Raw genomic sequence first — 22,659 nt, forward strand, 5'->3', positions numbered from 1 at the left:
TAAAGCTTTTTTTCCTTTATTTCTAGCGAACATCATATAACAGATTCACAATTTTTAAAAATATACATTTTTGTAGCTATAACATTTAAAAAGAAAATCCACAGGTAAGGTTTTTTTTTTTAAATAAAAAAAACCCAAAAACTAAAGTGAGAGAGTGTGCTGAATCAGAGGAGATACCCGTATCTGAGTTTAAAATACTTTCATCATTTTCCCTGCCTTCAAACAAATACAGTACATAAAAAAATGAAATGGGAACAGAAGCGTACAATACACAGGGGTCAAGAGTATTCACAAAGCATCATGTTCCAACTTGTTACTAGCACCATTACTCGTCAGCCATACTGCACTTCCTACTCTTTCCATCATTCTGTTTTTAATGGAAAAACACCATGAGTGTCGAGGCGATGTGGCACAGACCTGTCTGTGTGGGCGGGATTGTCTGTTACGCAGTTTTCATTAGTGTTCTCCCTCTCTCAGAGAAAATGTTAAGAACATATTGGAGGGTAATGCCTTGAAGAACAATCATTTGTTTTAAATGACACCCAGTGATGAGAATAAAAAAAGGCTATAAGTTGCTCATACATTCACATTGCCTGCCTAGGCCGACATGTAGACATCGGCTCAGCTGCAAGACAATTAAAGAAACAAAACTGCATCGCGAAATCGACAAAGAGATTGCATTAAATCTGTTTAGCATAATGTACTGTATTTAACATCTGCAATGTAATATATATAGTCAACCTTTGTTCATATATATCTGCACTTCTTCAATAGCGTTTACTTTCATAACACTGATTGAAAGTCAATACCCTGCAGAACACACTGTCATTAAGTAGGTGTGTGCGACAACCATTACAAAAACAGTGAACACAGACAAGTGCTTGATTGTCTCACTAAATGTCTTCAGTGTCTGTAAGGAGCCATCTAGGGATCCTTCTGCTGCTGCTCCTTTTAGGGGTGTGCTAAGTAATGTTGAGGGGAAGAAAGGAAAGGAAAGGAAAGGAAAGGATAGGAAAGGAGGGTGCAACAAGGACCAGACTAGGGTGGGGGTTAATATTTTGGGCAGCAGAGTGGACACCCGTAAATTGCGTTTTCCTTTTTTTGTATTCCTTCCCTGCAACCCTACCTTGAGGTCTCTCCATTGTCTTCTTGGTGGGTGCAACAGAGACTAGGAGGGTGTGTATGTGCTTATGTGTGTGTGTAAGTATGCATATATGCGTATGCATTTCCAAGTTTCTACTGCCACTTCATTAGCTTGGAGCCATGAGGTAAATCCATGAGGCTTTCATCAGTGCCGGTTGAGGGTAGGGTATCCGGGGCAGACCAGCGCCGTTTTCGCGGACGTTGCTGCTCCTGAGCAGGGGGGACTGCAGCCAGCGCCCGCCGAGGGGCCGGTGCAGCAGGAGGTGGGTGGTGAGGGAGAGGGGGAGGGGGAGGTGGAGGTGGCATCTCCTCCCTGTGCAAGCTGCGGGTATCTCCTGCAGCCCTTGGGGGGAGTTGCGTGCGATGGGCCCTGGAGCCAGTACGCGTGCGTGTCCGGTGGGTTTGGGTGGGGGTGGGGGTGAGAGCCAGGCAGACATCGCCTTCCATGAGCTGGCGACAGGGCAGGCCGTACAGCTGTGAGGTTCTCTGCGGGCAGCAAGAAGACCAGCCTCGGTCCTGCACAAAGAACGGATACTCCACCAAGACCTTCAGTAGCTCCTACACAAAAGCACAACAATGTTATACACTCAACAAAGAGGGATTCAATGTCTGTAATCAGAAAGTTAATAACACCTCAATGTGACTTTGGTGTGCAATAAGGTGTGTTAGGAATTAGATTAAGGATGGGTAATCTACAGCCTCAACTGCACTACATTAACAATCATCTTTCCATGCAGTTTTTTATGAAATTCTTTCTGATTGTGCTGGTAAAAACATATCTGCTACTCAAGTGTAAAATGAAGATATGTTAGGATAAAGCTGACCTGAGTGTTGCGGTCTGTGAGGTGGACCTGCAGGTGGCTGAAGCCCTGTGTGCTGCTGGGGGAAATCAGCAGCACCGTGCAGGTGCTGAGGTGAAACTCGGGGGACGTATCTGCGCTCCTCAGGAAGTCTTCGGTCCGCAGCTCCTCCACCTGCTTCAACCGGCCGCTGGCCAACTCGATCAGAGAACCCTTGGTGAAGTGAGGTAGGAGCGCAGGGGGAGATGGGTGAGGGGTCGGAGGCGAGGTGTGAGCATGAGAAGGAGACAACTCTCTGTCTCTTTCTCTATCCCTTCGTCTCTCGCGCTCAGTGTCTCTTTCTTGGTCATGTTGAAGGTGCTTTTCTTTGTCTTTGCCTCGCTCCCTGTCCCTTTGTAGGAGTTTTTCTCTGTCTCTTTCTAGGTCTCTGTCCCGGTCTCTTGGTGACCTGTCATGGCTGTTATGCAGACCCAGGGGGGAGTGAGGGGAGTTCCTTACACTGTGCTGCCTGGGTACTGTCTCCCTGTGCAGGTTGTACAGAGCGGTTCCTGAGGGGCTGTAGAGCGGGTAGGGCTGGACCTGAGGGCTGGGGTGGCCCACCGATCCTAAGGAGTAGTAGATCTGGGCCTCAGCTGGTGTGACCCCTAGGGAGTCCAAGAGACCCCCTCTACCTGCCCTGGGGACTGGTCCCAGGGGATGGGGACTGGAGGAGAGTAAGCTGGTCTTAACTATCCCATGTGTATGTCTGTCCTGCAGTGAGGAATGTGTCTCAGGGCCCTCCTGACCTAGAGAGTCTGACAAATAAGGCCCTCCAGTATGGACACGGGATGTTAGATCCTCCTGCTGTCTCCGTCCACCGTTGGTATGGGAGCTGTGTGGACCCATGTCCAGCCTGGCTCTGCTGCTCTCGTTCCCATACTCTCCTGAGAGCAGAGACCTGGAGGTTGAGGCAGTCCTGCTGCCAGGCCCCTCTAGGCCATTGAGCCTCTTGCCCAGGTATCTATGTCTGGCTTCAGTATAACTTGGATCTTGAGGGTAGAGAGAGTGCTGGCTGAACAAGTAAGAGGGGGAGAAGAGAGGGGAGCTGTTGTCCCGCCGGCCACTGTTGATGTAGGACCAAATCTCTCTAGAATCGGCTGGGTAGGGAGTCTTGAAGGAGGAGGCGGCAGAAGAAGATGGGGAAGGTGGCAAGGAGAGGGGGCCTTCCCCTCTGAGCCACCTGGAGTGGTGGGGCAAGGCTGAGGAGAGAGGATCATCTCTCCAAGCGGGAGACCCTGAGCCCCTCCTCTCTCCAATCTGCCCTGGGAAAAGGGGGAGGGAGATGGAGGGAGAGTAGCCCAGATGCCATGGTAGGGGCAGGGGGAGGCCTGGTGCTGGAGCAGGAAGGGGTGGAGGAGTATGTAGGAGATGGGGGCTCGGGTTGATCAGAGCTCGCTCCCTGTCGCTGGCCTCCCTGCCCCCCTCCCCTCCCCCTGTGCTGGACCGACTCCGGAGCGGCACAGGGGGTTTAAACTCGTCCAGAGGGATGTTGTGTTCGGACGATCCTTGCCGAGATTCCCTTTTTTTGGGAGGGAGGCACTCTTTGCCGCGGTCGGGGCTGGGATTCATGGGTGGGCTCCAGCGGCACTGGGGGCCCCCTGTGTGTGGGTGTAGGTTAGGTCACATGGGCCTCACGGGAGAATGAGGGGGGCAGACAGAGAGGGACGCTGCTACACAGCATCACTGTCAGATCACTGTTGATTCTTTCCGATTGAAGCGCAACTCACCTAGAGAGAGGATGAGAGTGGACAGAAACGGAGATAGAGAAGATAAAAGGGAGGAAGGGGACAGAAAAAAAGACCGATTTAGTGAGGACACAGAACAGTCTGCCAGGTCCTGGCGTCAGTTGTGGTTAAGACCCAGCTGTCAGTCCAGGCAGACATGCAAACAAACATTCAGCAGCATCAGACAGACGTTCAGAAATCAGCTATTGACTCTCTTTTATGAACTTCTTTAAGAAGGTTAGAAACTAGCTTTCTGATAGCTGTTGCTAATTAGTCATTACCTATGAGCACTGCGGTGGGACTGAAACTACCCAGCTTACTCGTTTCATTCAAACACATTACTCCCACATGTGGACTAAAAATATATTTTGCAGCCAATGAAGTTCAGAGGCAGCACAGTACGTGTGTGTAGAAAAAACACACACACACAAAGAGCGCTCACAGCAGGAGAGTTTTCATCTCTGACTCTCAGGGGATGATTGGAATATGTAGATATGTTTTTTGTACCACTTTCATGAACCACCCCCACGACACCCCCGGGTGTTCTCTGTATTCTTCAGTGTATGAGCTTACTACTAGCACCCCCCACCCCTTCTCTTTCAGACACACACGGACAGCTACAGACACACAAATACTCCCTCAGGCGGCATTACTTACTCCCCCAGTGATAGGCAAAGCTGGTCACCACCCACCCAAAAGCTGACAAAAACACTGTTGATATTACCAACAGTTGTTGTGGATACAGGATATGTGTCTTTGCATATTAATTATGTGTCACAGCAGGGGTGTGGAGAAATGTGTGTGATTGTTAGTGTGTGTGCATGCGTGTGTGCCATGTTTGTGTGCATGTGCAAAAAAAAAAAATTCAAAGAGAAATGTGTGATTGTGTTTGTTTGTTTAGGTCTCTGTGTGCGTGAGTGTTTGTGTTTGAGTCCTCGAATGTGTCAGAGATTTTGCAGCCTTGTTTCATTCAGTGCGAAGTGCGGGGGAGCTCTACTAATTCTTCTCCAAGCGTTTTAAATGAGCTCTTTTGAAGTGATGGTTGCCGCGCGGCCAGCCCAGCTGATCGCTCCGCCACCGCCGCCACCATCTCTGCTCCCGCCGCCGCCACAACACCACAGCACTGTGCTGCCTCTCAGGCCCGCACTCACCCGCAAGTCTGTCTCAACAGCCAACTCCCTGCCGTCTCCCCATCCACCACATTGTCGCCATGGCAACTGTGTCCACGTAGACACACACACACACACACACACACACACACACACACACACACACACACACACACACACACACACACACACACACACACACACACACACACACACACACACACACACACACACACACACACACACACACACACACACACAGTTGGAGAGGTTAGATGGGGATACTCCACGGAGAGGCGGGTAAACTGTTGCTCATCAAGTGACTTGGTCCAAAAACAGAATAAGTGTTAGAGTGGAGCAAGCTGTTTGTGCATCTGAGTGTAAAACTGAAAACTGGGTGGTGAGAGGAGGGAGATTTTATTGTCCCAGACACTGACAGGACGGGTGTGATGTTGTAGAAGGTGGGAAATATTGATGACAGACTAACTATTGGGTCAAAAAACACGTTACTGTTGTGATGTTAACCTCGAAAGTCCAATTTAGGGGAACTTAGTTGTCAGTTCCCCGGAAAGATAACATGGCCTTCTGTGAGCCAAGAAAACCCAGTGACCTTTAGGATCAATGAAAACAGCTATTCCTTTAAAAAAAAAAAACTGCCTTCAGATGGCAGCAGAAATCAGGTGTTTTTTATGTAATGGACATACATATTTATTTTAATCAATATTTTCCTAAAATAATCTGTTTTTCGTCAAATGATGTGTGATGATCTCATCAAGCTAGCAAGAACCTGCACAGTTTAGCATTTATTTGACTAAATAGAAAAAGATAAACGGCAAATAAACACATGTTGCCAATACAGATAGATGGCTTAGGTTTTTAAGAACTTATAAAATCCATGCCGATATCTTAAAATAAATGCTTACGTTTTTTTACACATTATTCAAAATACTAACATTTGACCAACTTATCACTTTAATAAAAATTAAAAGCTCTACTCTATTTTGGCTGCACACGAATCCAGATTTCACACAATACAAAAAACTCCAGCTTTGCCCTGACAGCCTTGTAATTTCGCGGGCCCTTATAAAAAAGGTTGTCAAAATAGACCTAATATAAACTTGCCAAAAAAGTACAAGAAAACAAAGAACACTATTGTGCATGTGGAGGAGTTTGCAGAGAAATATATTTGAACAGAATACTCCTACACCGTGGAGAGATGCACGCAGAGAGTTAAGCTGGAGCTACTGTGCTTGTAGAATTTAAATACATAAAAAAATTATGAAAAAATGCAATGTCCTTCCAATTAATACTCCCCTATACTTTTGACTTGCTTTGTGAGCATGATACAATCTAAACAAAACAAAACAATTAAATTGCTTGAAACTGAAACAAAATAATTGTTTTTATATTAAATTGTAAAATGCTTACATTCCTGTTCTTGCTCTTAATTCATTTTCAAATTTGTCATGCGTATTTGCACCGCTCCACATCATCCCGCCTTTTTCTCTACATGCATTTCTCAGGAGAACTGTCAAACGTGTCTTTTTACTCTTTACAGCAAACCCTTAGAAAAACCGGACTACCAAACATCCCTCTAGTTTTGCATGCCAAATAAAACATCAATTGATAGTTCAGTATGCTAATTGCCAAACAAAAGCACTCAACAACAGCTCTCTTAATCCAAAAGAACATTTAGAGAGCGTGGGAGCAGGCGGCAGGTTGATGGAGTTGGTTTCTTGTTGTGATGTGATGTGAGACTGACCTTAGAGCAGGCTGAGCAGACGTCCCAGTCTTGGCAGTCATTCATATTCCAATCCTCCCTGGGTCAACCCACTCCTCAGCTTCTCACTGTGCTACACTGCTCCTCCACAGCACTGCCGCCACTCACAACACCCGCAGATATCAGCAGCCTCCAGCTACACACTGCCTCTGATCTCCGATTGAATAACGCCAGCAAGCCCACCAAACTGAGGGAAAGAACTGAGTGCCTGCTATCTGTCTCTGTGTCTGCTGTATATGTGACTGTGTGTGTGCGCCAAGAGTGTGTGTGTGTGTGTGATGTGTGTGTGTGTGCTTGTGTGTTTGTGCTTGAGTGTGCAAAGGGCTGAGGAAATGAGTAATATCTAGCAGCGAGAAACATGTCTGCTATGCAGAGCCACACAGGCAGACCAGTTGCTGCTGCCGCCCACTTGCTTTAATCACTGTGAGGGATACAAACGCGCACGCACACGCACGCGCGCGCGCACACACACACACACACACACACACACACACACACACACACACACACACACACACACACACACACACACACACACACACACACACACACACACACACACACACACACACACACACACTATATGGGCGAACACAAACACTCAAGGATGCAGCACATACAGATTATATATTGGGCGGTATATGTTGACTATATGCCGTCTTGTACTGGTGGAAGGTATGGTTTCCACTTAAGTTTCACCAGGTAATTGTATCCTTTGACATGACAAGTCATTAATAAATCAATTAGTAATTCATTCATTCAAATATTAGGCAATATGTCTGAAGACATTTTGGCACATATAAGAGGGGGAAGGATGAAGGGGAGGCAGAAAGACATTTGATAACAGGGAGGCTCATCCCACACACTCTCAGAGTTAGGCTTTTGCTGCTGCCTCTGACTCAAAACTAAACCTCATATTTATCAAGCGCACACACACCTACACACACACACACACACACACACACACACACACACACACACACACACACACACACACACACACACACACACACACACACACACACACACACACACACACACACACACACCTATACGTGTTCTCTTTGTTTTCATCTGAATGTGTGTCCTTTGTTCTCATCAACGCACTTTGAACAAATCTGTTGTTAAGAGATTTATGAATACGTTTTGATTTGACTTAATATGTGTGTTTAACAGGAGCACTGCAGGAGAGCTCTGAATGAAATGCCTCAGTGATTCAGGCAGTGCAAGTGAAGTGTGTTGGTATGGCTTATCATGACTGAATTGGAGAGATCAGTTTCGTTCATTCACGGCAAGAAATCAGAAACCTGTCTGTACAAAAACCTTTTCAAGAATAATAAACAAGCACACGGTTAGAAATGCAATGCAATGCAAATAACACCGCTGGCTTCTCGTCAAATAACAGGGCCAAACCTCAGTTCAAATAAGCTTATGTTAATTACCAGTGCAGAACCGCAATAAAGGAACACACATGTAAATTGGAGCAGAGGGAGAAATAGGATTTAATGAAGCAATTAAATTATTATTGCTGGTGAATTGTAAAAGATCTTTATGTGCTTTGCTTCAAGAGCAATACAGGCAACTCAACCTTTCAAACAGAACAAAATGCAGACACGCATCAACCAATGTTTTCCAAATGAGATGTTAACCTTGTCTCACATCCCAACCTCAATGGTTTGGTAAGCTAATTGTATTTAGATGTGTGTGCAGACACATCGGCACGAAGGCCGCATTGAAACCCTCTCACAGTGTGTGACTATTGTCAACCAAGTCTCCCGTTGACATTTAGGAGATTATTTTTCAAACTGAATGTTTCTGTGGTTGTGTGGGCACAAGCGCTGTCTGCTCTGGCGTTTGCAGTATTTGTGTAGGTTCATTATAAATATCAAAGCTGTGAAAGTGAAGATGCTGATATTTTAATTTCAGAGCATCTTGGTTTAAATTAAATAATATTGTTAGCCTTTTTCTTTTAATAGAAGGGCCACTACGTGATGAACAATTAATTGAAAGGTAATGATCATTCAGTCTTGATGAACAAAAGTTACAACAATATACATTATAAGCTGTGAATAGAAACAAATCTGAAAGATGATAGAAAAATATAGAAAAATCCATCTGTTTATGATAACATTCATTAATATTCACTAAAAATGATCAAAAAGCCAAGATTGTGTTGTATCTAACTGCTTGGTGAAAGCTTGTTTAAAAACAGGAAATGCTTAAATGTACTCTATTAACCCTTATCTGTTTAAATATTTAAAAAATACGTAATAGCTAATTTGAATGGAGGGTTTGCAGCATGTCAAAATAATGAGTATATTAAACAAAATGCTCCATGCTTGCAAGCTGACAGATTGTATTTAACAATTTATACTAAATGGTCCCATACAAAATAGAACAAGATACAATCCTACATAAACAACACCTTTTTTACAAATAACATGTAAGAAAGTTAGTGAGAAATTACAATTTGTATATTAAGCACATTAGGGTAATAAATAAAATGAAGTGAAGCAAATTAAATAATGACTTCCTCCTAAAATCATGACATCTCTGCCACGTAATCAGCATTAAGTTAAGTAACAAAATGTGATTGTACAATTTACATAAATTGTGTATTCAGTGCTTGATATACATTTAGATGTAATAGTCATAATGAAAGAGGAGAAAAGAGAGCAAGGACTGGTGACATCAAAGGGGGTTTACTACAATATAGAGATATACAAATGACTATTATGCTCTACTCGTGCAGCACACTTTGATATTAAGCATTATTGAACATGCATACACGCAGAAAGGCCAACATTAACATGAATACAAAACGCACAGTCGAGTCGCACTGAGACATTTGGTGCAGTCTTTCTCCATCTAATGCTTGCTGTTCCTGTCTGTCTCTCTCTAGCTGTGCACTATTTCATCTGCCCATCACACACACACGCACGCACGCACCACACACACACACACACACACACACACACACACACACACACACACACACACACACACACACACACACACACACACACACACACACACACACACACACACACACACACACACACACACACACCACACACACACACGCACACACATGCACTCACAGGGTCAGGCGTAGACAAGAAAGGTCAGATGAGTCACACTACACCCAACAAATCATAGTGGTGGAAGTGTTAAGTAGCAAAAGACTTCCACAGGTGAGACTTTAGAGATTGGATTTACTTCCCTCTCCTCGTCACTTTCTATTGAACACAAGACATACATTACTACTTTATGATTTATTTTTTCTGCAACCAAAACACCATACTGCTTCTTTTATTTTTGTCCCTTCCTCATGCGTAGCCTCGTGTGGGGTGTCTGATCACGTTTCAGGCTGAGTGGGGGATCTATGATGGACGTCTGATGCAGCAGAAATTTGTTGCTGAATGTAACAGATCTGAACAGAGGGGAGAGTAGAGGAGAGTGTGGGGGGGGGGGGGGGGGGGGGGGTGTAGAGGACACACTAGATAGATAGATGGAAAGTTGGAGTGACGGCGGGAGTTGGTGGGGGGGAGGAGGAAGGGAGTACTACTAGCCGTGTGTGGTGGCTTACTCCACAAGGAGCCGAGTTAAGCTGATAAAAGGACCGGGTGATACGGGCGATAGCTTATTGGGCAAAAGGCCAGGTCAGCCTTCAGGGCCGTGACCCATTCTTCAACAGGATGAGCCAGCAGCTCTGCACGCAAAGACTCATTCTAAGATTGACTCCATGTGGGAAATGTGCTCACTCTTGACACACTTGCACACATTTCCGTCGCACAAATTGTTGAGGAATAAGACAAACAGGGTGTGCCATGGGTGCAGCAAACACAATTGAATATAACTTTCTGGAAAGCAGAGTTGTAAACAGAGTGTGCTGAATATTGCCGGAAAAGAGCTGATTGGAGGAGAGTAGAACAGTGTGAGTGGTGCAGACTAGAGGGTGACGCCTGTAATGTATTGCTGGGTTAATCCTGGTACAGCCTAAGGAAGGCTTAGTATAGTTCTGGGAGGAAATCCCCCTGTGTAGTGGTACAGGCCATTAGCCCCTTGGGTATAAATAGGGCAGCCATGGCTCCTTAAGCTGGCTTTTACGCAATATCAGTTAAAAATATGACTTGACTAATTACATGCAGGTCAGCCAGTCAGCAGAAGCAAAAATTCCTCCTCCTCGTTCTCCTCTTCCTCTGACCATGGCAGACTGCTGCAGTGTCTCTCTGCTACGTCTCTCTGCTACACAAACACATACACCGCCTGCACATGCAAGTGTGCATGCAAAGGTCAACAGGGAACAAATGGAACAGTTCAGAAGTATTCTGCAAACCTTGTGGCTGACATTTTCTAAGGCGGGTGTCATGTTGTTGTCATTCAATGACATTTAAGTGTCTACTGATGGGAGTTTCATTTCTGCACTTTTCCACTGTCTCAATCTGATGCAGGATCTGCACCAGCTACATTGTTAACCACAAGGACATGGCTTTGGTTCAATTTGTTGGACTCATATGAATCACAAAAACTCTTAAATAACCATCAAATGGTTACAAAGCAATTTATATGCAACCTTACTAATGTCAAGTTATTCTCATTCATGCATTCTTGCTGCTCACTTATTATTTTGTTTTTCAACTTTTTACATGCTCAACTTCACTGGCTCACAGGTAGCAGTCGCTCTCACTAGTTTGTGACATGATTATCTCAACTCGGAGCCCTTGATGCGAGTAGTACTCTCACGCTATGAGATCAGTCGCTTCCAAGGGGGGTTGAGAGAAGAGGAGAGGGGAAACAGAGAGAGAGGAAGAGAGAGCGGGACTTGGAGACGGACACATTCTGACGGGTGTAGAAACACCGTGTGTGAAAGAGGAGAGAGATTACTTTTCATTCCAAAGATCTGTTGTTTTGGCTTTGTCCCCTGGCGACTGACAGTCAAACTGGGTTTTTTTTGTTGCTGGTTCTCAGTTTATCAGCTAAATGTCAGCAAGCTGTAAGCAAACATAGTGATGACTTCTCCACTGAGAGAGCATGGCCAGGTCTCCTGTTAGAATCTCAAATGCCATTAATTTACAGAGCCACTGTCTAGACTTGTTTCAGCGATACTGTCTGGAGTACCTTTATCACTGCTGGCATTCAAGGCAACATTTCTATACACTGCCATTATTGCTTTTGCTCTACAACCCCTCCTACACCAAATCTGCTGCCGAGCCACACACAGTCACAGCCATTTACTCAACACACGGCTCATGCTGTTTGTTATCGAGGGTGCTGTAAATTATATTGAAGTAGGATTGAGTGGGCTTAATGCTTGTTTGCAAAATCAAAATAGGGAGAGTCCCTCTTGAGAGAGAACCTTTATCACACAGCTTTTTCATAATCTCTGCTAATAACTACAAAAAAAGCAGTCAAATTAAATTAGAGAAAGATGTTTCGCTGAGTGGTTTAAATGTTACGAGTGATAAAAAAAGAATTGAATAGGGAAGGATTGCAGGGAAAGGAAAGACAATACACATCTACGTCAGGAAAGGCTATCAGGACTATTGATGCTACAGGATGTCTCAGATGTTACACTTTCAGTGCAGTGATACCAAATCTGATACTGTGCAATATCTTCCTTTTGTGCACGTTGAGTCCGTCCGTATGAAGGAGCAGATGAACTGATGGGCTACAGCAGGCAGAGAGGGCGTGGGTGTAAGTGGTGGGTGGTAAGGTTGAAAGGTCATTGACCCTTATTGTAGATAAAGCGTGGAGGAGGAGGAGAACATATTGCGTGATCATACACAAAGGTTGCGGGCCAGGGCTAAAGAAAACGATCTGTAGGAACACAAAGAGCCAAGAAACAGCTCATATAACTGACAGATTGCGTATGCGCACACACTCACGCACATTTATAAGCATACGCACATATTCTTCTCACCCATAAATGGGTCTGAATGTAAATGCATCTAGCTCCCTCTCGTGGGACAACCTCATCGACAGGTGTGTGTGCCACCTTTAAGTAGTCTGGCATGGTGTCAACTGTATTCAAACACCTGCCTCTGTTTGGGATTATTTATTACACTCCTGGCTCCTCAGCTGAGCTCCCAAGCCAATTCTCATACCCATCAACTGTGAGAGTGCTGATCTGGGAACAGCTGACAAGAAGGTCCCCTTCACTGATGGAAAAAGGCCTTAAACCCAGGACTAACTCACGATCAGCATGTACCATGGGAGGGTTTGTGCATTATGTTGAAACTGTCAAATTTGTCACGGATGTAGAGCCATATATTCCTGTGTTGACACATTGCAAATACACATTGCTTGATTGTCAGTTCACTTTAGAAATACTTAAATAATGTGAGCTTCACCTTTTATATATATATTAATAATGAAGTTAAGTACAAGAGTATATTAGGGCAGTACAGTTTTTAGAATTGCCTTTGAACAGCAAAAATGACCCTTTTTCTTTTTTGGAGGGGATGATATTGACGAGGATATGCAAGTATGTGTTTGCCTTTAGGTGTGGTTTTGAGTGACAGGGTGAGTGATTATTCATCACACACCCCTGATGAGTGTTTCCCTGCTATCTGAGAGCCTAAAGAGGAACAGGGTGAGAGAGAAAATGCATTCAAAAATAAGGTTATATAAGGTTATGTAGTCTCAAAGGCTTAGTATGCTGCGCCCACAAAGAGTTTCAAGAGGTGAAACATCTTCTCAGAGAAAAACAAGTAACATACACACACATACACACACACACACATCACAAACGTGTAGTCTCAGTGTGAATGTATACTTGACTCTAAGTTTTTCCTCTGTTTCTTTTACTTTCAGGTCCCCCACCACTCTCTCTCTTTCCCTTTCACTCAACTGGCTGGCTGTTTGAGAGCACACACTCAATGTGGGGGAGAGTGCTAGAGTAGAGTATATGACTGTCAACAAAAGGTGCACAGGGATTGAGTTGTGACATTTCCCCACAGTGGCCTTGTCACTGCTGTGTGTGTGTGTGTGTGTGTGTGTGTGTGTGTGTGTGTGTGTGTGTGTGTGTGTGTGTGTGTGTGTGTGTGTGTGTGTGTGTGTGGTGCTGTAGGTGGAGAGACACAGCAGGGCATGAAGGAGTGCTGTGATAATGACAGGCCATGCATTATCTAACATGCATATTGCATTAGGAGAAGATATTTTAGGTCCAGATATTGAGTATTTATAAGTAGTTTTTTCTATGTGGGTGATCAGCACTATGCGCTCTCTAAGTGGTAAGATGTGTGTTTGTGTAGAAATGTTCTGAAATGTGCTAATTTTTGTGGTTTCTTTCGAGGAGTGTGTGGGTGTAAGTAAACTAAGTGTATTATGTGTTTGTAAGTAGGGGGCATGAATGTTTTGAGATTTCTTTCATAGCTATCTGCATATCAAAACAAGTATGTGGGAATGTTGGCACATTTGTGTACAATGCGCATGAGGGTGTCTTCATTGCAAGCTCCCACTCATTATCACTTTTAGACTTCAGAGAGATCCACTTGAAAGGGGTGCCTTCTCCTTGTCGGGCGCAAACCTCGTACGTCCCAGTTTTGATGAAAAAACACACACTCCTCTATGGGCTGAACACGTTTTATGAAGCCACTCTGGCACAAGGTTATGGTCCTATAGGATGTGTTGTGTGGAGTCACAAAAGTGAGGCACAGCAGATACAGTCTCCGTGTGCCACTGCCTCCTCTGTGCGCCTCGCTCCATGCATGAGTGTGCCCCTGTAAAAATAGACCTCTTAAAGGGCCAGCAGCCACTCAACCTTCTCCAACAAGAGGCCTGTTCTGCTCTTCAGGGTGACAGTACTCTAAGAAACATGGGATGGGAGGGCAAGCAGTATATTTCATTCAGCCTACAGAGACAAGTTGTATTTCTGTTTCCCACATGATGTTGAAATGGATAGAGAAACATACCATCATTCAATTTCTCTTTATCATTGTTCCATTATTCATGAGAGCACTTCTCTGGTACATAGCGAGGGTCATATAAACAAAGGTTTGTATTAGTCCATTCTATAACATTAAAAGAGATCTGGGTTTTGAGGCCACCTGAGTACAGCTAGAGCCCCACCTTGTGCACTAAAAACGGACATTTCTCATAGCAATCTCTCAGTGACATAAGACTTCCTGTACACTCCAAATGACCGTCCTTGTAATTGAAATAAGTGAATTAAGTCTGAGGGGAGAAATGTTGTACGTCTCGCTTGAAAGACTGAGAACTGTTTGAACCTGTGAAATGTTCCTATATGCAGCATATGGGGTATCACTGCAGCAGAAGTACAGCGCCTGCCGTATCAGAAATAGATATACAGAAATCATAATCATGCACACGCCGTAGTATTTTTCCATCGAGAATGGCGAGAAATCAGCAGGGCCCTGAACATAGCTGTGTTCCCCACAGAGGGATGCAGAAACGACACATTTAGTCCTTGACTGAGCGGTGTTGTAAAGTTGTTAAAAATGAAAGGTGACGTTGGACAGTGCATGTTCTCTCACGTATGTGCACTGGTTGAATAAGGAGTTAGACTTCAGATGCCTGATGCTCCTGCACACCTGTCTTTAATTGCATGAGATCTTCCCCAGATTTACCCCCAACATCTGCACCTCCTATTTTCTCTCTCCTCCTCCTTCTTTCCAAATGTTCCCTGGCTCGACTAACCCCACCCTCCCCAATTTCATATCAGTCCCTCTCAGTTTAAGCGGTCTCCTCCAGGGCCCCTGGCTATCTCTGGACCAGGGCTATTTAAGCCCACTGCTCTAATTTTGAAAGTCCTGATCTGCCGTCATGCTGAGTGATGAACCTCCACCTCTCGCTAGCTCTCTTTCTGTCTGTCTCCGTCTTTTTCACACGCTCCTTGTCTCTGGATCTGTCACACTCTCCCTCTTGTTCACACTCTCTCTGTCATACCCAATCCACGCGCACAAACACCCCCACACACAGGTGCCGTCTTACATGAGCGTATACCACACGCTCATTCATACACACATAAACATCAACCTATACCCATTGTGGACATATTTCCCACCTATAATTAACCCAGCTCACTCTCAGGATGACATGTACCTACAGAAACTCCTGAACCTGTTTCATCAGAGCATTCAAACAAACACAGCTCAGTGTTTTCATCCCTTCATTCAAAGTTACTAACACATCTGCGCTCCCTCTCACACACACACACACACACACACACACACACACACACACACACACACACACACACACACACACACACACACACACACACACACACACACACACACACAGAGGAGGAAGCAGTGTGGTCACATACCTCACTGGGTGCCTTTGGGTAGCAGGTAGCAGATAGTTTACTCATTGGACCAGGCAGCAGCAGGCACGTTGGAATATCCAGTTTTGAGACTGCGAGTCTCTTCCTCCTCTCTACTGCTCAGCCTTCCCTCCCTTCATCCTATTCCTGCCTCTCCTCCTTCTCACTCTCTAAACGCCTCTTTACTCTCTCTCCCTCTATCACCCTGTGAGTGCGCTCTCTTTCTCTCTCCCCAGCGCGCTTGATCTCTCCAACTCCCTCCCTCCTCCTCTCTTGCTCTAAGTGACACACACCTTCTATCTCACCCTTACAACTTCAATCTACACTCATCCCTCTGAGTAAGACTCTCTGACACACAGTGACACTTGATAACTTTTTTCTTTCCCCTGCCTAATATGCTGCCTCTCTCTCTCTCTCTCTCTCTCTCTCTCTCTCTCTCTCTCTCTCTCTCTCTCTCTCTCTCTCTCTCTCTCTCTCTCTGGGAGTGTATAATTAGACAGAGCTCAGTGGTAATACAGTCAGGCTCATTGTGGAAGCCTTAGCATTGCTGCTCATGTTTGGCTGATAGCCCAGCGGCTTCACTCATTAACCTCCCTCGAGCTGCAGAATGGACCAGCCCACGGCTCGTGCTATTTGCTGCAACACCTCAGCTTCTTAGCCCATCAGCCAATCGCAGCCCAAAGGGATGCTGGGAAAGGTGTATTTCCCGAGAACACATTTACTGTAGCTGACAGAGCTAAAGATAATTACAAAGTTTAGACATGTTCAGGCAGATGATGCGCTACACCAGCTGGTCAAATCTGACACATTGAGGATTGTATCACAGTCATATGGAGTCATTTCTCTTTTTTGCTTAATCACTTGGTCATGATCTGCGTGCAGTGGCATCATGTGCTTTTTCGTTCAAGCATGAAACCACAAAAGACCACTCGCACAGTGTATTGTGAAACCGCTGTGAGGTATGGGGAATGTCCTGTCTGTGTTTATGTGGCAATAAGTCATATGCTTTTACTATACTGCATGCCCCAGTTCCCATCATATGACCTGGTATAAACTCTGTGGAGAGGTTTGAGTTACTGGCATTATATTTTTGACTATTATAGTTTTCTTTTAGATTAGATTCATTTCACAGTGTTTCGTATAGTTGAATCACCTCCAACCTTGCCTGAACTCTTGTGATTTATATATACATTTTCTAACTCATCGACAAATATGCTTTGAAGCCGTGAACTACACATAGATAAGTACTTTCACTATCTTTTCCCCTTTGTCAGCATCGGCAAAACATTTGGTCCAGAGGTGTCAGGACAGGCCAAGTCACATGAGCAGCTTACAGGGTTGGGATCTCCACAGTACAAGATCAAAGGGAGTTCGAATGTGTGACTTGCAGTGAAGTGAGACCTTATGTTCGCCTGTGATCACAGTCCTGCTGAATCAAGCGTTTATCCAATGATTAAAATCATGTTCTTTCATTTATTCAATTGCCCTTTTTAGTCATGTTAATGATAACCAGGGAATCCTTGGCAATCGAAAATGCTTTAATACTTGATACGTTTTACATAAGTATGTTAAACATTACTCCTGAGAGGCACATGAAGCAGCTGCAAGAAAACTCATACATATAATGATTTTCTTTGATGACTGAAAAATGACTTATTCATATTATTTTAATGATACACATGATAACATTGTGTACATAATCTGGGGCATGGTTAATAATCAGTTTCTTTCTTGTATACACTTTTGTCCAGTTATGGTTACAGAATCTGTCTCCACCTGACTACTTGTATTTTGATCTAATTATTTCAATAAAAAAAGAGAAAAAATACTCAATAAACAACGTTAAAGATGCGTTTAACTGATAGCATTAGTTATTTTTTTCTATAGGAGTTGCATAATATCATTATTTTAATGAGAACAAAAAAACGAATGTAATTTTGCATGCTGTTCAATAATAGTAATAAATCATTATCACCAACTCATAGAACAAAAAAAGTCCCATTCCAGTGTGAATACTCAAGCCTTTCACAAATGTGAGGTTTAGGCGAGAGAGCTACATTTGGTGATGACGTGATGGCCCCTTGTGAAATATCAACCCCCAACAATCAGAAAAATAAAACAGAGAATGGCAAATTAAGAAAGTGCAGCGTTTCAGTCAGTCAAGAGACTCACTGTCTGTTTAAACACAAGAGTGTAAATACTAAAAAGTAACATTAAAATCCCTTTTATCACCTTTGAATTCTGGTTCAAATTCAGTTGGGTTACTCCAAAAATACAGATTAGCCCTTTCCTGCTCACAAAATGACAAGAGCCATTCACGAGTGCTTTTTAACCTTCATATGTTCTCTTTTAAACGGCCTAATGTAAGCTATTAGGTCTATACACTCAAACACATACTTGAAATGTTTTTTACTCTTAAAGAGATATATTTTGTTCAGTCAGCAAAACATTTCCACCGAAGATTATAAATAAGAAGGAAATCTTAAAGTTATTTCAAGAAAGGTCATCTGTGATTTCATGTCGAGCAAAGTTTCTGTTTGACTGGAGCCCAGGAGTAGGAGGAAGATTGTGATCAAACAACCAGAGAGAGTGGGAGGGTGTGACTACAGCACTAATCAAGAAATCACATGGTGTGTGTGTGTGTGTGTGTGTGTGTGTGTGTGTGTGTGTGTGTGTGTGTGTGTGTGTGTGTGTGTGTGTGTGTGTGTGTGTGTGTGTGTGTGTGTGTGTGTGTGTGTGTGTGTGTGTGTGTGTGTGTGTGTGTGTGTGTGTGTGTGTGTTCATATGCGCGTGTGCATCGCTTGCTACTTGCTCTTGTGATCATTAGGCAGTGCACAGGCCGGGCGTCTTAGTATCGTTTCCTCTCCCATTCTGTCTCTCCCATTCTCACTTCTGCATTCACACTACAACATCCTATAAACACTTATGTAAATAGAACTGGGAAAAAACATAACTCTGGTTGCTGAGTGGAACTGTGTTTAACGATCAAATATGATAGTTGCGGAAAGAAATAACCCTCTTTCTTGTGGTTCTTTAGTTCATTAATGAAACTGCTGACTCGGTAAAGCCGTAATATCACTTTAACATGATAAACAATGCCAGAATAATTATTTCTAATTTCATTAACTCAATACAAAATCTATTATTTAAGAGTGAATAACTATATTGTCAGTGACGGACAGTGAATGAGTTCATGTGTGTATAATGTGATATATAGGGTGTTATATGGTGTGTGACAAATCAGGGACTTTAGAGACCTTAACACACCCTTGACCCTTAAATTGGATGCCTGGAGATATTCAGCGCCTCACAGTTCAAGATTCTTACAGAGCTCAGATGACTTTAATATGATAGATAGAAGAAGTTAATCCATTGAGAAAATAAATGATAGCTGAGCTTATAGAGGCACAGTGAGAATGTGGAAATATTTCAAGCAAAACAGTGGGAATATTTGAGTGATATTTGTGTAGACAAGTGGAACGTCACAAACTGAGAAAGAGAGCCAATCACATGGCAACGAGACACAAACCCGTGATTTCCACACACACACACACACACACACACACACACACACACACACACACACACACACACACACACACACACACACACACACACACACACACACACACACACACACACACACACACCCACACCCACTGTGGGGACATTTCACAACTCTCTGTGTAATGTGTTTTTTATATACTGTTTATGTATGTGTGTGCTTGTATGTGCAATTATTAGGATGACCAAACTGTGTGTGTGTGTCTGTGTGTGTGTAAGAGAGAAAGTGACTCACCCCGTGTCAGTTACTCCTCTACTAAAGTATCCTTTCCTTTTTTACTTCACACCTCTCCAGTTTGCTATTTTTGGGCCATGTTAGCAGAACTAGTAGTATCCAGAACACACACACGCACACACACACTCACTACAACATGCAAAGCCCATTGGGAGTGTTTTGGAAAAGCGAGAGGAAGCGTGCATCTTTTATGGTGCTCTGGTACAGTAGCTGATTCGGTAGAGCAGACAGAAATATCCAGGGTTACTCGCAAAGTGAAAAATATCGTATTGCATAAGATGGTGAAAGGACCTGACCACGTAGATGCAACAGTAGCTCTCTCCCACAAAGGCACGCACACACACACACACACACACACACACACACACACACACACACACACACACACACACACACACACACACACACACACACACACACACACACACACACACACACACACACACACACACACACACACACACACACACACACACAGAGAAGGGCACATAGACACTGAGGCACACACGCAGTGATGTCCTAATAGTGTCCTGCAGGCAGGCGGGCCAGGATAGAGAAACTAGAGCTGAGGCAGAATGCTGACTCAGGGAACAACCAGTGAGGGAGAGGAGTGTGTGTGTGTGTGTGTGTGTGTGTGTGTGAGGAGGAGAGAGAGAGAGAGAGAGAGGAGAGAGAGAAGAGGGAGAGAGAGAGAGAGAGAGAGAGAGAGAGAGAGAGAGGAGAGAGAGAGAGAGAGGAGAGAGAGAGAGACAGAGACAGAGACAGAGACAGAGACAGAGACAGAGAGACAGAGAGAGGACATTGTGACACAGAGGCCTCACGACTTTCGTGTGCAAACCACAAGGTCCCGTCCAACACTCAGAGCATTTTATTTTGTTTTACCTTATGGTTTTACCCGCCACTTTGAGGTTAAAGCTGCCTACTGCTGAGATAACGGAAACAAATACCAGAGTCTCTCTCTTGTAAGAATTCCATTGAGAAAAAGGAGAAGTAAAAAGAAGAAGTCTACCTTTCTCTGTACTTTGAGATGTATTATTCCACTCCCTATTTGTTCTTCAAAGCAAGAAACACAAGCAGATTTTAGACAACCGGCAGATTTATTATTTTATTTTATTTTTAGATTAACCTTTTTGAAAGAGAAAAACAACTGTCCGTTGATAATTGTACTTATTGAAAGATTATTTTTTTGATCGATTATTTAATAATATTGAATTACAATTTCCAAAAACCCAAAGTGACGTTTAAAATGTGTGGTTTGGTCGGACCAACTGTCAAAAACAGATTACTCCATTCATATAGGCAGCAAGTTCTCACACGGCAAAAGTGAAACAAAAAACCGTGTTGCAGTTTTCCAATTGTTTAGCTTTAAACATGACTGTAAAAAATAACACTTTCAGTTTAACGTCTTAAAAAACTATTTAACTGATCATCTAATCACTTGTGTTTCTAGATTTTGCTGTTGCAATATTTGAGCAATTATTCTTGGTAAAATGTTGTCATATCCCATAGATATCACAGAGGTTGCAGAATGAACCAGAATTATCCTGTTATTCTTGGCAGCATCTGAACTGTCAGTGTGTCTCAGTATTTATACACTTGTTTAAGAATGCGTGTGTGTGCATGACCATGAGATGTGGATAAGGGATTGTGTAATATGATGTATATAGACTGTGCTCTAAACAGAAGAGCAGCGTGTCAGCAACATCCAGGTGGTTTTAGTTTACCCTCAGATATTGTTCCCTTTCTCTCTCCCTCCCTTACTCGTCCCCTTGTTGTCTTTCTGTGTCTTTCCTGCTTCATTATTTGTCCTTTCTCACTGGCTAAAAATACTTGCTGCCCTGTCACTATAACAGATCACCTCAGAGAAAAATGTGCTGCCAGCAGTAGACAGTGCTTGATACAGCTGCAACACCACCCACTCCACACACACACACGCACACACACACACACACACACACACACACACACACACACACACACACACACACACACACACACACACACACACACACACACACACACACACACACACACACACACACAGAAACATTCAAATGCTATTTTAATTCCCACAATACCATGAGCCTTGGATCACAATGGTGTCAGTGGATTAGTATTTGCCACTGTGGTCTGATATAAAATAAGTGTGTTTGGTTTGTGTGTGTGTGCCAGACAAACAGGTGCAGCAACCTCATGAGATGGGCTGAGCTGTTGGAGGGTTGACGGTGTAGGTGCAATAGTTACATTAGGTCACAGCAGCTACTATCTCACTTACACACACACATACAGGGATGCACCTGTGCTTTGCTGTTGAGAATAACAGGAATATATTGTGTGAGAGAACTACAGAGTGGAGGGCTGCAGACAAAGAAAATATGTGCTAGCAAATGTCCACAAGGCTTATGTGTGAAAATGGGTTTTCGTGCAGGAGAGAGGAAGAGAAAGAGAGAGTGTGAAAAAAGAGTGGGGTTGACAGGCCACTCGTAAGAAAATTAAATAAACAACAACTTCTCACTCCTGCTTTCACACTTGATGTGCAACTCAACCGAGTCTGTCGGAGACGGCGTAAGGTGTCACTGTTTAGTGCTCAGGAGAATTTTCCTCCGTGTTTCCTGTTCCCATGGCAACTGAGCAGCGACCTGCGATGACCCCGGAGTACAGGAGAGGGACTGAGGTGAGTTTGTCATTTAGCACAGGTCAGTGGACTTTTCTTGCAGGTCACCCTGCTTAGGTCGATGATCAGCCTTGGAGATAAAGACTTTTCTGTATGGATCGAATTATCTGAGAGAACATGAACCGGTTTGTCATTGTGATCAGACGTTCATTTTTCACATGCTTTGTTTTTTGTTAAGTGTGATATTTGCATTTAAGTGCGGCCTCCCTTTTCTTTTGTTCATTCTTTCTTTCTCGCCATCTCTCTCTGTGTAGAAGCTGAACCACAGCCCTGCTACCTGTATATCAAGAGGCCCTGTTGTC

The 22,659-nt window shown here is 43.8% G+C and overlaps 1 protein-coding gene across 4 annotated transcripts; it reads right to left on the bottom strand.

Moving 5' to 3' along the window:
• zmp:0000000926 lies at positions 1–19,886 on the bottom strand. Of its 4 annotated transcripts, XM_034126340.1 has the most exons (4): positions 6,578–6,972; positions 4,858–4,923; positions 1,968–3,709; positions 1–1,701 (listed from the first exon to the last, which is right to left on the bottom strand). In XM_034126340.1, the coding sequence occupies exons 3-4, from the start codon at positions 3,549–3,551 to the stop codon at positions 1,237–1,239; spliced, it is 2,049 nt and encodes a 682-aa protein (XP_033982231.1). In that variant the 5' UTR covers positions 3,552–3,709; positions 4,858–4,923; positions 6,578–6,972; the 3' UTR covers positions 1–1,236. The 4 variants fall into 4 exon arrangements, with proteins under 4 accessions (XP_033982231.1, XP_033982232.1, XP_033982229.1 ...); XM_034126341.1 differs by lacking the exons at positions 4,858–4,923; positions 6,578–6,972 and adding an exon at positions 19,684–19,886; XM_034126338.1 differs by lacking the exons at positions 4,858–4,923; positions 6,578–6,972 and adding an exon at positions 15,888–16,053.
• Positions 19,887–22,659: the final 2,773 nt, after the last annotated feature.

This window comes from Trematomus bernacchii, unplaced genomic scaffold (assembly GCF_902827165.1).
Source record: "Trematomus bernacchii unplaced genomic scaffold, fTreBer1.1, whole genome shotgun sequence".
Taxonomy (NCBI): Eukaryota; Metazoa; Chordata; class Actinopteri; order Perciformes; family Nototheniidae; genus Trematomus; species Trematomus bernacchii.